The following is a 14,537-nucleotide window of genomic DNA, read 5'->3' on the forward strand; positions in this document are numbered from 1 at the left end:
TTAAAGTATTTATATCTAAGATTGCCCACTATATGTTTAATATAATAGTAATAATATTAATAACACATAATATGTATATCCTTATAAAGAGATGACAAGCCTAGGAATAGCCGTCATCTTGTTCTGATCACGATCACGATCTCGGCCGCAGGCTGGCCACATGTATCATTAATATCGTCTCATCCCGCTTTCGTAATTGCAACAAAGTCCAATAAAGTGCAACATGGAGCTGGGTGGTCTTTTTTTTTTGGTTAGTGTTTATTTGGGTGCAGTATAAACTATGACAAAACTTGCCTAATAAATAGAGCTTAATTTTTGGGCCGCTCGAAGTGCCTAGACTATGAGTTGCGGATTAACTGGATAATAAGGTTTTGGTTAGGGTCATGGACTGGACAGATACCGACTCCGTGATCGGATCTCGTATACAATTTTGGTTCAGCTGCTCGGAAATCTGATTCGAATTCACGATAAGTATATGTGCATTGAATTAAGTGGTATTGCTTATTTTATAAATATAACTCTGCTGCCTTGCAAACGAAAGGAATTTTGTTTGGATCACAATATAAATCAAAAATATATATGTAACTATATATCGTATTAAGGTATGAACGCAAAAACTATCAGCGATGCGAATGTTTTGGAGCCCCCGCAAGCTGGGGGCACTGGGAAGGACTAGATAACAAGAGCAGCACGACCTGCAAACTACAACTAAGCGAAACTAACAGGGTGCACACTCTGCCAGGGATTAACAGTTTGACCACAGGAGTATTTCAAGTACAAAATATAGTAATCTGCAAGAGCAGACTTTAGCGCGCCTCCTTGGTGTCCAGCTCCACCAACGGTGGTACTGGCTCCGGTTCTGGTTCAGCGCTCTGACTTCTGCTTCTACTTTGGCTTGGACTTGGGTTGGTGCTCGGACTTGGATTGCTACTTGGACTGGGGCTAGTGCTAGGGCTAACAACTGGGCTCTTTCTCTTTGAAGGCGACGAGACTGCTGGAGTAAGTGGACTCGGCAGCGTCGGAGTGGAGGACGGAGTCTTCTCCTTTTCCTTTTCCTTGGTCTTCTCCGATTTGGGAGACTGTGTCTGTGGCGGCCAGTGGGTGGACTTCAAAACGCAATGGCTGCTGGTAGATGGGGAAAGACTTTCGGTAAGTGCAGCTAACGAGGATCCCGTAGAGGTAGAGGCAATATTGTCATTGTCAGCCTTGTCCGTTTTATCCGTATCGCGTTCCTTGTCTTTCTTCTCCTTCTCCATATCAGCAATTTTCTTTAAGTAGCACTTGTCCTGGGTGGGACACTCAAGGTGCACGCAATGGAAGATCTAAAGGAAAAGTTTATTAACTATCGAAATGAAAAATTGTATTTAACTCATTGAATATCTACCTCATTCGCTGTGTTACGAGTGCCCACAATGCGTATAAAGACCACGGGACGTGGGGTGAAGTGAAAGTTTTGCCAGGAGCGGGCCTTGTCGTTGCGTCGGTCCACCACCATCTGCCAGTCCTTGCGGTTTGTCGAAGTTTCAATGTAGAAACTGTACGTACGGTCATCGCAGTCCCACAGCAATAGGCGCATAGAGCCGACATGATAAGGTTGGCCCAGACGAACGACGATCTCTCCGCTACCCAATTGGTGGCACGTATAGCCAGAGTCCCAGTCATATCGCACGTAATCTCCGTTGATAAGAGCATTACGGGTGCGACTTACGCCGTCTGTAACAATGGCGCTCATCTCGATGGTGGCCACGTTTGCCTTGGGCGCCACAAAATGGTCAATTAGTCGCGGTACTTTGGCCGTGTGCATAGCTTCCAGTCCCACCACATGAAATACCTAGTCGTACCAAAATTAAAATCAAGATTAACGCACTGTAGTAATTATAAAATAGGATGGCTATTTCTGACCAAGAAAATGGATACCACCAAAAATAAAAAACAAAACTTTCTTACCCGGTTGACTGTGTTCTGAGTGCCCACCAGGCGAATAAACCTCACGGGACGCGCTGCGAAATATAGGTACTGCCAGGAACGACAGTGGTAATCGCTGTAGTCGACCACGCGCTCCCAATGCTGTTGGTCGCCAGATACCTCAATGAAGTACGAGTACGCCCGACTGTCGCTGTCCCAGAGCAGCATGCGGATGTGATTGATCATGCAGAGCGTTCCCAGCTCGACCACAATACCGGCATCATTGCTGTCCGTGATGCAGTGGCGCGTATAACCATGCTCCATGTCGTAAGTGGTCACGTCTCCGTCCAGCAGGGCGGTGCGGCACTCGCCCTGGATACAGCGCGACAAAAACTTGGACGTGGCCACATTCTCCTCTGGCCATAGAGCGGCTCTGTAGGGCAGTGTCTTTGATGTGCTCCGTTCATCGATGGCATCGAGGATCTTGTCGGGGTCCAAAATGCCCGAAGGGCGCACCACCTGCAGAAGGTGCTCGAGGTTCATTAGCGGCAGCCGCACGAAGCTCACAACCGATTTGATGTCTACGTTCGGATTGTAGCGACTCCATTTCCACACAGCCAGGAAGATCTGCACCTCGGGGGCAAAGAAGCAGTCGCGACGCAGTACCTCCTCCAGCGATTCCTGGAATGATTGCAAAATTATATATTTCAAAATCTATTATTCGCCAACACCAAAAAGTTTTCCAAAACAAAATTTCATTTGACCTTTTCTGGTACATTTAAAAGTTAAAATTTTTGCTAGGTTCTTCCCTTTAATGCGCATCAGATATATCAATGCGATGTCGACTCACCTTTGACAGGGTCTTAAAAGAGTCGTGCTGCAACAGCTCTGCCGCATTGCGGTCCATGAACATAAGGCAAACCTGAGTGAGCTCCTCAAGATTGTAGAGTCGTGCTGCGTCCAGGATCATGCATACATTGTTGAGGGCCAAATACTTTCGCAGATAGTTCGAGATGGCCATTTCCAAGTCCTGAAAGCCGTATTGATTGGCCATTCCGAGAACATCGATGACGGCGTCCTCGTCCAAGGTGGACAGAAGAAGTGTGCCCGAGTATATGTATCTCAATAGGACTTTAAACGGATCCAACGGCACCTCCAGTGGGATTTGGCGTTGTGTGGTCTCTGCCATTCCGCCGTAGAGCAATGCCCTGAAGTACTCACTACGAGCGGCAAGGACGACGCGGTGGGCTGGTAGGCGCTGCTCTTCTACGACGAACTCAACATCCGAATAACGGTCGTTCATGCAAAGTCGTGCCATGTCCGTAGAGAAGCGATCGCCAAGGTCAATTTCGTCAGTGAACTCTTGGTCCTGACGCGCTCCTGAGCCAGAGGCACTCGATAATGCATTTTGCATTCCGACGCACCCCTGCATTTTGTGGTGTCCCTGACTGCTCATCCTGGGAACGGGGATTTTGGGTTTGGCGTTCGCTTTATTTTACTTTATTTATTTCGGCTGATTTACTAGAGGTGGTCTACGCTGATGTAATATCGATATCCGAAATGATAATTGATAATTACTATGTCCCGTCTCGAAATTAACAAAAACTAAATTTAAAATTGCGTCCCGCCAAGAACAATGGGTGGTACGTAAAACAATTTCGGATGGTGGGCGAATTGGAAAAATTACCCTGGACCATCAAGCAATTAAATTTTGAGAATACAGACCCCTTTGGGTTGGAATAAAGCGGGCAGATTCTAATGATAGCTACGCAGCACAAGTTTTAGCGGGTACACCTACCATCATCTGCATGCCAATCAATAGTCAGATTTCAGCAACCACACATAACATGTATATCGATAGTTACGTATAGCGAGTTCATAAACCACGACTTACGTATATTTTGATTGCATCGATAGAACATCGATTTGCAATCCAGCTATAGCAGTCCAGCAATGGTCACTCTGAATACGAATTTCAGCCCGTTAGGTCGAAAAAACGCAGAGCGAAAAAAACAACCACAGCGAAGACGCACACACTCATACACCATCGCATCGATATTTGCCATTGTTGAAAAAGTAAAGCGAAAAAAGTGAAAACTAAAAGCTGCGTTTCTTAGCCAATTACCTTTTAATCACAATCATGAAGTTCCAATACAAGGAGGAGCACGCCTTCGAGAAGCGTCGCGCTGAGGGCGACAAAATCCGTCGCAAATATCCAGACCGTGTGCCCGTAAGTATTCGAATATGTATATATATAAATGAATATGTATATGTATGTGCGTGCGTGTATGTATGGCCAGTTTCTGTGTATGCGTTTGTTTTGCGTCTTTTTTTTTTTTTTTTTTTGTTTGTACCGAAGAAAATCAATACTGCGCATATTGGTTATTTCGATGATTGTTAATATTTTTACAATTACACATCAGGTGGAAGGGAAAATTCGTGCAAAGAGACTGCATATAATGCATTACAGCTGGGGAAAACATTTACAGAAATCTCAAATTCAGTTCAAATGAAAATTGTCCCCCGCACACACACAAACACATACAGATGTACAGAAGAAAAAAAAAACAAAAAGAGAACAAAGCATCCGTTTCACTTGCTCAGCTGTTAAGGTGTTGTTATTTTTCAGAGCTAGATTACATCTGTTCTCGCTCTTTCTCTCTCCATCCCCTTCTGACTTCCTCCCTTTGCACAGAAAGAAAAATGTATATATATGCTATTACTTATTGTTTATTATGTAAATGAAATGATGAAAGCTTATTTATTTAGCTGAAAATATAAAAATAAACTAAACAAAGATTTGAAATCAGTAAGCTAGACTTTTTTCTCTGTGCACCAACCAGTTGTTTTTGATTTTAATTTCGTTTGTTTGCTTTAAAAACGAGCGAGTACTGCGCATAAAAAAAAAGTCACTCACTAATACACACTAGAGCTACTTGTTTTGTTTTCGCTTATATGTATGTACACAAACTGCGACTGGAATTAGTCATAGATGCACTGAAAACAAGAAAATAAAACCAACAGAGGAGAGTGTCTCTCCTTCATTATTGTTGTTCTGCTATTTCACCACCTTATCAGTAAAAACTCCTTTCAAAATATAATATTAATAAAAAGTAAATGCTGATGAAGGTGCCCTATTAGCAACGAGAAGTGCAATATATTCGCTCTTGATTTCGATTTTGATTTGGTCTACATACATATATGCATATATGCACCCCAAATATTGCCCGTGTCCGAGTGTTTATTTTTGTTTGTTTTTGGCAAGTGAACAAGTGCCAAATCGCAAATCACATAACAGCTGAGCGAGGGGCAAGGCCAGCTGGTCGGACCATATATATCCGAATTCTATATAGTATGTACTATATCATACCATAATACCTTGATTTCGGCCAATGACGCTAATGAATTTCATTGGTTGATGCAAGGGGGGAGGGATATAGTGGGAGGGGATAGCAAATGCGATAAGCAGTTTGCTAATTTCGTATTCATTATGTTCGGCTGAACCCCGCTTCCTGTTCCAAAGTTGGCCAAAACCAGTTTATCGATATTTTTGGCCAAAGGCTAACTTCAAACTAATAAGCCCTGGGCTAGAACGGTTTGCCTAGGCTACTTAACTAGCATAAATTCTAGTTTAAGAACGAATTTCAATTTTCAATTAGATTTCAAAAAGTAGTTTAATAATTAAAAACGATGCTTTAGCTTATGGAGAAGCTAGTTATAATGATAAAAATGCAGATTCTTTAATTCAAAACATGAAAGATATGATGCAAAATCAAAGCTGTTTAGAAAAAAGAAGGAAGAACAGAATATTTTGATCACAAAAACACGTTTGAGTAATTACATGTTAAAACTAACGAAATAACTAAATGCAGCACGAAATTAGTCACTGCAATTTCAAAATTACTCATTCTAGTCCCTGAATTCATCACCTTTATGTTTGTTGTTTTCTCCAATACCAACTTGTTTTGTCAAAACACAAAATCGTTTTCAACAATTAATAAAACTCCTTTTAGATACTCGATTTGCTTTAATTTAATATTCTGTTATGTATTTGTATTCCTGAGAATTAAACAAGTTTTTGTATTTTGTGTTAACCAAGAAAAAAGTTTAAATTTTTGTAAATTTCAATTCAATTTTTGTAAGATAATCGAATTCCAAGGTAACACGTATTCGAGCACACATACGCCACTTGGTTTTACTTTGAGAATTGCAAATGCCATACTAAGCCAAACATGTGGACATTTTTCGGCACGTAATGAGGTCTGAAAAGTGTGCACATAATAATTAAGTCGACCAACTTGGACTCACCTCCTGATTTGCCCCCTCCACTTTCCGTATACTTACAGGTGATCGTCGAGAAGGCTCCCAAGGCGCGCATCGGTGATTTGGATAAGAAGAAGTACCTGGTGCCTTCCGACTTGACTGTCGGTCAGTTCTACTTCCTTATTCGTAAGCGCATCCACCTGCGTCCCGAGGATGCACTCTTCTTCTTTGTGAACAACGTCATTCCACCAACATCGGCTACCATGGGCTCCCTGTACCAGGTAACTACCTTCGCTTAGTATTTAGTTCAAGAAAATCTAACGCTTTTAATTTTCGCTTCTAAAAAGGAACACCACGAAGAGGACTATTTCCTGTACATTGCCTACTCCGATGAGAATGTCTACGGCATGGCCAGGGTCAACTAACTTTGCTCCGGTTTTCATCGGAAAACAACCCCCTATACAGAAATCTATATATAAATAAAATATATTTTGTGTTTAGCATGCAAGCTTAAAGTATGGAAGGCGAGTTAGCTAAACGAATTGAGAAAAACCGCAGGAAATGCCACCCAAAAAGAACTTGAAAAATGATCTGAACACCAGGGCAACAAAAAAATCAAACAAAAAACAGAAAACTACAAAAAGAATTGTTATGTGAATATTATTTTATATATATATATTTTTTCTAAACGCGTTAGTATTTCAATTAAACTCTGCTTTGTCCTACCATTATTAACCCCCCCAAGATCTATTCACACAACTTTCTTTGGCCCATCTTATTTCCATTGCTGTACTTGATCCGTGCGATTGCACCATGTACTTGACTTTGTTCGCTTATTTCAATGATTTCACATTTTTTTTTTCACAATACAACAAAATTTTGTGCATATTTAGTGTGTATGGTTACGAATAGGACTCTCTCGGTTAAGTGTATGGTAATTAATCTATTATTAAATAAACAAAAACTACAAAAATATACATGTTGAGTGTTTATGATGGGTAAATGTGGGATTTTTCTTACGTTATCTGGTTTCAGGTAGCCATTAGCTTATATTATCATGAAAATGTTACTGATGGAGAGATAAGTGTCAGCAAGAAGTTACTTCGTACTGAATTTCTTTTGTTGAAAGAACAATGAATCCTTATCTCTTAAAAATGTAATGAGTTTGCACAATGTGTTTATGGTTTTTGTATTATTAGTATGTTAGGAACAAAATCAGTGATTGATTTAAATGCTTTATAATTTATTAATGTCTTCTGATAGAGATGAATTTGAATTAGAAACTTAATATTGAATTGATAGTTTTATGAGTCATATTAATTCAAATTTAGTATCTACCTTAAGAAAGTAACTGTTAAAGTATGATCAAACCTTGATTAGCAATCTGGGATATATAAATTATAATTAATTCATTAACAATGATAATTATGAAGATAAAAAATATAATTCGAATATATAGTTGATAGTTTGATAAATATATGACTGCTGGCATATGGCCAGATCACCATGGTAACAATACAAACGCGTTTAGGCAGTGACTAATTCGCTTTGTTTCACCATTTGCCAACTAATTGCAATCTTATCGCCACAAAGCATCTTGTTATCCATTTTAAAAACTGGCGCCCATTCAGCTGTTTTATGGGCACCACTGTTGGCGAAATTCGGTCACACTGCTCCGTGCTTCGAACCGAATCATCGCAAAACAAACATTCCAACCGATAGGCAGGATTTTTGAAAATCTGGTATCACAGAAAAGTTAAAATTATTAACAAATCGCTGTTTAATGTGAAACATCGTGCCAAAGTGCAGTAGGGCCGAGCCAAAACACAGACAGTCAAAGTAGCAGGTAAATCGAATACACCTGGTATGCAGCTAGAAAACCAAAAAGCCGGATAAAAGCAGACTAGTTACAAAACAGCCCGAAAAAAGGTGCAAAAAGACGGGCGAAAAGATAGTAACTGCTGTGAATTGTTTGTTTTTGCTGTGCTAGTGTTGTTGTTGTTGTTGCCCTTGTTGTTGTTGTAACTCGTGACGTTGGAAATTAGTAACAAAGTCAAGACAAAAAAAGTGGTAGTTGAGAGAATTATGTGTGAATGCAATTGATTTTTGTGCCTTGTCTGGTTTGTTGTTGTTTGGGGGTGGTTTGAAAAAAATAAACTCCGCCCGCAAAACCAAGAGCCACCCACCACCCCTCGGGTTTTTTGAACTCCCTCAGAAAAACAGCTGCAACGTTTGCCACACTACAGGAGAAAAAAGAATACGAGTTTAAGTGAGAATAAGTTAAAGCCATTGAAAACTCAATTTTAACGCTTATTAAATTATGCCAAACACGCTGACTAGACCAAAACCAAAACCAAAAAAATAAAAAAAAAAAAACAAGAAAAGTGAAACAACAGCAGTCGTGTTATTGTCCACTCAGCTTGTTTTTGTTGTCTTTGTGTCTCTGTTTTTCGCTTCTGTTTTGCGCTTCTGATTCTGATAGTCTGCTTCTTTGCCTTCTCAGCCCTCCTCCACCACAACCCCCTTACTCCCACCATTCCGCTTTTACGCGCATGTGGATTCGTTTTATTGGTGCTCAAGTATCGCATGATAATCGCACGCTACGTCCCTCGTAATTGTTGTTGTAATCGCTGTCGTTCTGCTTTTGGAGCTTTTGTTGTTGTGCTTTTCCGCTAGCTACGCTAACAGACCCTCAGCCACACACACACAAACACACGCCGCTAGTTTGCCGAAAAATTGAAGCCGTTTTCCCAGGGAATCAAATTCAATTAAGAAAACTATCAACTAACCCGCATAATGTATGAAAAATAATCAAAAGCAAACAAGCCGAAGGTTTTACACACTAGCAGTTGTAAGGGAAAAATTGTTTTTTTTTGGGAATTTACAGTTAAGACAACTATACAAAAAAAACATCAAAGAATTTTACGAATTAATAATCTTAAAAAATCAAATAGGAACAATAGGTACGAATTTTATAATGATCAAAGATCAAATAGCACTTGTAGTATTTAAATCTTTTAAAGGTGAAGATGAATGAATTGAATTTTGTTGAATATAAATCTATCAAAAATTACTTTTATTGGTAGATAGGTTTTATACACATTTCTTTATTTTATGAAGTGTTTTTGTTTTGTTTTCAAATTTTATATATTTTGTAAAATACACACATATAGTGTGTTTTGATTTCTCTATCAACAATCTTTAGCCTGTATTTACCTATAATTTTATATTTTCTAAGAAATCTGTGTAACTTTGACGCAGCTCAGTAAGTAAATTTTCAGAGTAAATAGAAAAAAGAACTAGGAAAATAAAGGAATTCTAAACATTTGTGTTTTGCTTATCAAAAGGGTTTTTTGTAACCCCTTTTTAAAAGTATATTGTTAAATATATCATCAATATATAATTCGAAATGTTGTCATTTATTACCGAAGGAGCTTAAATATGTATTAAATAAAATAAAATATAAATTAAATTAATGAGTTTTTCATTTGTTAATTAATCCTTTAAAGCAGATTCCAAAGATTACTAGCTATACTGATTCGATAAACATTGTCAATTTATCTCAAACCCTTAAGCTAAAGCTTAAATTAAAGATTAGTTTAGTTTCACCTTATCAGTGCCAGTCTAGATGCCTACTTGTGGGACCTTTGCCTTTGGCTAAATCATAGTACCCTCTGCTAGAGCATTGACGCAAACATACTGAAATCAGGGCAAACTCGACAGAGCCAAACGAAATTAGAGTAGCACATTCACTTTGCACCCGCGCCAGCCAAAGCTTATCATTTTATCAGTGCCACAAACTGGCATTTTTCTTTTCGGTTTCGTTAGTTTACAACCACACAAATAAACACTCGAAAGAGTGTGCCGGATGGTCTAAATTTGAAATTTTTTATTAAATTACCGGTCACAAAGTTGAGAACCGATTCGAATAACCGATTGGGCGTTCATTCATTTATTTATATTTTTTATTTTATTCCTCAAAACACAGCCGCTTGCAAGCCAACCGCTTAAATGTCACAACACTCGAAAAAGGAGAGCAGCGGCAATAGCAGTAGCCATGTGGCCCAGGGTAATCGGCACAGCAGCGGAGACAGCAATAGTACCACCAACATCAACAACAGCAACAACAAAAGCCACAAACGGCAGGCGGCCAATGGCATTGTGAAGGCACAGTCAAACTCCCACTTCCACAGCCCAACGTCCTCGAAATCGACCAGCAACAGTAACAGCAGTTCCAGTACAAGCCTCAGCAGGAGCAGCATGCAGGACACCAGCTCCTCGGCCACATCTTTGCTAGCTGGCAAGGCTAAGAAGAACCAAAAAGACAAACAGCGCGAACGGGAGCGCGCGGAACGTGGCCAGTTGGTCCTCTGGCGACGACCCCTGCAGACCACCAAGTACTGTGGTCTCGAGTTAGCAGCATTGCTGAGGACGTGGAGCACCAGGTGAGTTAGGATTTTCTTTAGTAGCTTACATTTATTAATCCTAATCATTTACAGACTGCTGCAGCAGCGTATCCTGCTGGCCGCCCTGATAGTATTAGGCATCGTATTTAGCGTAATTTACAAAATAGACGGCCCCCACCAGTTGGCCATCGAGTTTGTGCGTCGGAACACCTGGTTCTTTGTCTATTGGCTCGGCCTGGGTGTACTATCCTCGGTGGGATTGGGCACTGGACTGCACACGTTCCTGCTCTACCTTGGGCCGCACATAGCCAGCGTCACGCTGGCCGCCTATGAGTGCAATTCTCTTCGATTCCCACAGCCACCGTATCCAGATGAGTGAGTAGTTTTGTTCATTTCCTTTGGTTTATAGTGTCCTTACCACTATTTCTGTCAATTCATAGTATTATCTGTCCTGAAGAGCCCTACGACAAGCGGGTGCCTAATATCTGGTCCATTATGTCTAAGGTCCGAATGGAGGCCTTCCTCTGGGGAGCGGGCACAGCCCTGGGCGAGCTGCCGCCGTACTTTATGGCCAAGGCGGCTAGACTTTCCGGCTACGATCCAGAGGATGCCGAGGAGTTGGCCGAATTCGAGGCCCTGAACGCTAAGCGTCACCAAAAGAACCTCAGTCTGATGGACAAGGGCAAGCTGTTCATGGAGCGAGTGGTGGAGCGCGTTGGATTCTTTGGCATCCTAGCCTGTGCAAGCGTGAGTGGTGAAAATCGCTATCCAGCGTGGTTTTTCAGATTATATATATGTATATATGCACTAGTAAAGTGATTTGTGATAACTTTCCAAGAACTTTTCAAAAGAATATTTGTATGAATTGAATTTAATATTCTTATAAGTCGTAAATCTTCCTTACCTTGGCCTACGAATATGATAATAACTATTATTTACTCTCTTGCAGATTCCCAATCCCCTGTTTGATCTGGCAGGTATTACCTGTGGCCACTTCCTGGTGCCATTCTGGACGTTCTTCGGGGCCACGCTTATTGGCAAAGCGGTGATCAAGATGCACATCCAGAAGATCTTTGTGATCATCGCCTTCAACGAGACCCTGATCGAACGGGCCGTCGATCTGTTGGCCTCGCTGCCGGTGCTCGGCCATAAGTTGCAGGAGCCGTTCAAGTCTTTCCTGAACAACCAGAAGCAGCGTCTGCATCGGCAGCAACGTGGAGCGCCTGGTTCTGGAACTGGAACGGGAGATTCGGGCAATTTGCTGTCCAAGATTTTCGAGACATTCGTAATAGGAATGGTGTGCTATTTCGTGGTATCCATTGTAAACTCATTGGCCCAAAGCTATCACAAGCGGTTACACAAAAAGCCGGCGAGCGGAGTAGCTTCTGCGACCACACCTACTCGGTCGGCGGGGGCGAACAAGGCGAAGACCGGCAAGCAGAAAGCTTTGCGAGACTAGAAATCGTTTCGGTGGGAATGTCTTTTGTTGATCGTGTTTGTTCCGACACCGTGATCACCCTTTTCCTTTTCGTTTAAGTTATTTTTGTTTATTGCGGCTTTCGCTCTTAGTCAAATTAAATATTATGTGTGACTGCGACCGCGAAAGAAAGAGATGGCCAAACAGCCAGGGAAATTTACCTTGTAAACTAGATTAGGAACCAAACTAAATGCGGATGAAGCGAAGCAGCCACACATTATATATTTTAGAAATGTACAAAAAAAAAAAAAAAAACAAACAAAAAAAAAAACATAAGAAAACAACCAACCTTAGCAATTTTTTTTGTGTGAACATCGGAATATCGTTTTTGCTTTAGCGAAAGCGAGTGGGACGCAGCTAGTCGCGCCTAATGAAAAGTAAATTCTGCAAAAGTTGTTGCGAAAGACAAACAAGCCAGAGCAAACAGAGAACCCAAAATAAAATCTAGCCAGGAGCGCAAAAAAATAAAAATAAAAAAGTATGAAAAAGATTTAAAAAGTGCTGAAAAATAAATGAAATATGAATATACAAATTAAACCCGATTGTATGACTAAATTTAAATGGGATTTCAGTGGGCCAATAAATGGAAATGTGGGTAAACTTTTGACTGTTGGCTGAAGAAGTTTACTACAAATATTAATAAAAAACTCTTATATAAATATTAATAAAAAGTAAAATAGTGAATAATACATTTTAGATACATAAGTAAAGGCCTGTAAATTGAATGTACGAAAAAGTTTAAAAGGAACGGAAGTCGTAACTAGAGGGAGAGTATGGGTAAGCTGTTAAATCTAATAAAAATTAGTAGATATATTAGTTATACAAATTAGCTACATTTTGATACTTAAGGCAATAGAAAATAATAAGCTTCAGTTACAAACTTTAACTAACTAACTTTTATCCTTAAAATTGATTAGTTTAAAATCTTTTAAACAGGTAAATTGAATCTAAAGAAACATTAAAATATGATTTTAATATTAAGTTTTGTAGCTAATAGAGTTTAGCAAGTTATAATTTGCTAATCCAAGTTCAAAATTTCTTAACCAAATACTTTTCTTTTCCTAGAAATTCCAAATCCAGCTATAAACCCTTAAAGACTTCTCAGTACTCAACCAGAATGGACACAAGACCTAGATAACATCAGTTAGCAGCAGAGGAAATCAAGGCTAAAAACTAAAGATAATACTCGTTGAATTATCAAGAAAAAGAGAGGAAGGACCAAAGTTGATTGCTCGGGTTTGGCTGATACCCAGAAAATCCGTTATCCGTTATCAACAGTTGGCTAACAGCTCGAAATCAAGCTGGCACTCATTAAGCTAAATAGCTACTGGCCCATGGCTACGGTCCTCTCACTCTTCCTCTCTCTTCTAGAATCCGGCTCGAAGGACAATTGCCGCTGCTGGCATGTAATCGTGGCGGTGAAGGCAGGAAGGGAGGTGGTGATGATGCGGACGCGCTTTGAATGCCTAATCCTGTCAACAGTTACAGCTAACAAAAACAACAACAACTGGCAGGAAGGCAAACAGCGATGACAACTGCCAGCGGCAAAAAAACGGCGAAAGCCGTCACACAGTGTCAACACTACACAACACACTCCTGCTTGGATGGACATGGAGATGGACATGGACATGAACATGGAGATGGGCATGGGACTGAGGGACAGAGGGTAACGGGCAAAACGGTTGAGACGTGCGAAATGTTAGCCGCCCCAGAACTTTGCACGTACGTTAAATATTTTCATTTAGCTGTCAGCATTTATTTAAAATGGACACACAGTCAAAGAAAATGGGGCGCCACTGGTCCCGTACTACAGTGGAGACCCGTTATTGCTGAATAAATTCCACTTGGCTGGCTTAGGTGGGTGTGGCACCTCTCAACCACATGCACGCAACGCACACAAACACATATGCACACACACACACACCAACGCCGAAAGACAGACAGATAGACAGACAGACAGAGGCAGAGACAGGAGTCGCAGGACATGTACGTGAGTGGCACGGCAATCGCCTGTCGCCTTTGACATTAGTTGATACACCTCGCCATAGCAAGGGGCAAAGCCTCCGTTTCGGTTGTAAAACTTGCACCTTCCCCAACGTTTTCGCACCACTTCAGCATCCTTCACGAGAGCTGGCATTTCAGACGGACCTTGAGCCTCGGGGCAAACAGAATCTATGCAGAATTCTATCTGCTCCAGCTGGTATGGCATTCTGTAAGCTAGAACTCTGCTTCTGAATCCCTTGCTGCATGGAATTCTGCACTCTTTTACCGAGAATCGGGTTCTTGTCGATGGATACGCATTAAAGAAGTGTTTTTTATTATCCTCCTTCAACAAAAGCCCCACCGGGAAAGTATGCAATACAATTATGTTGCGAGGAAGCAAGAGAGAAAACCATGCGGCTGAGAGAGCGGGGGAGAGATAAACAGACCGAGCCTTTCTCCAGTGCCGACCATAAGTCTCTTTTAAAGCTAACTATGATCTTGTA

The 14,537-nt window shown here is 40.8% G+C and overlaps 3 protein-coding genes across 3 annotated transcripts; 2 read left to right on the top strand and 1 right to left on the bottom strand.

The window, feature by feature from the left end:
* Window positions 1-237: 237 nt before the first annotated feature.
* LOC108110145 (BTB/POZ domain-containing protein 9) lies at window positions 238-3,666 on the bottom strand. Its single transcript, XM_017219059.2, has 4 exons — window positions 2,756-3,666; window positions 1,948-2,586; window positions 1,385-1,831; window positions 238-1,322 (listed from the first exon to the last, which is right to left on the bottom strand). The coding sequence occupies exons 1-4, from the start codon at window positions 3,359-3,361 to the stop codon at window positions 807-809; spliced, it is 2,208 nt and encodes a 735-aa protein (XP_017074548.1). The 5' UTR covers window positions 3,362-3,666; the 3' UTR covers window positions 238-806.
* A 189-nt stretch (window positions 3,667-3,855) lies between these two features.
* Window positions 3,856-7,145, top strand: LOC108110146 (gamma-aminobutyric acid receptor-associated protein). Its single transcript, XM_017219060.1, has 3 exons — window positions 3,856-4,135; window positions 6,252-6,449; window positions 6,516-7,145. Exons 1-3 carry the CDS (start codon window positions 4,046-4,048, stop codon window positions 6,591-6,593), a joined length of 366 nt encoding a protein of 121 aa, XP_017074549.1. The 5' UTR covers window positions 3,856-4,045; the 3' UTR covers window positions 6,594-7,145.
* A 748-nt stretch (window positions 7,146-7,893) lies between these two features.
* Window positions 7,894-12,310, top strand: LOC108110125 (vacuole membrane protein 1). Its single transcript, XM_017219031.2, has 5 exons — window positions 7,894-8,014; window positions 10,157-10,613; window positions 10,668-10,949; window positions 11,015-11,321; window positions 11,524-12,310. Exons 2-5 carry the CDS (start codon window positions 10,180-10,182, stop codon window positions 12,031-12,033), a joined length of 1,533 nt encoding a protein of 510 aa, XP_017074520.1. The 5' UTR covers window positions 7,894-8,014; window positions 10,157-10,179; the 3' UTR covers window positions 12,034-12,310.
* The last annotated feature ends 2,227 nt before the right edge of the window (window positions 12,311-14,537 follow it).

This window comes from Drosophila eugracilis, unplaced genomic scaffold, assembly GCF_018153835.1.
Source record: "Drosophila eugracilis isolate 14026-0451.02 unplaced genomic scaffold, ASM1815383v1 contig_2155, whole genome shotgun sequence".
NCBI lineage: Eukaryota > Metazoa > Arthropoda > Insecta > Diptera > Drosophilidae > Drosophila > Drosophila eugracilis.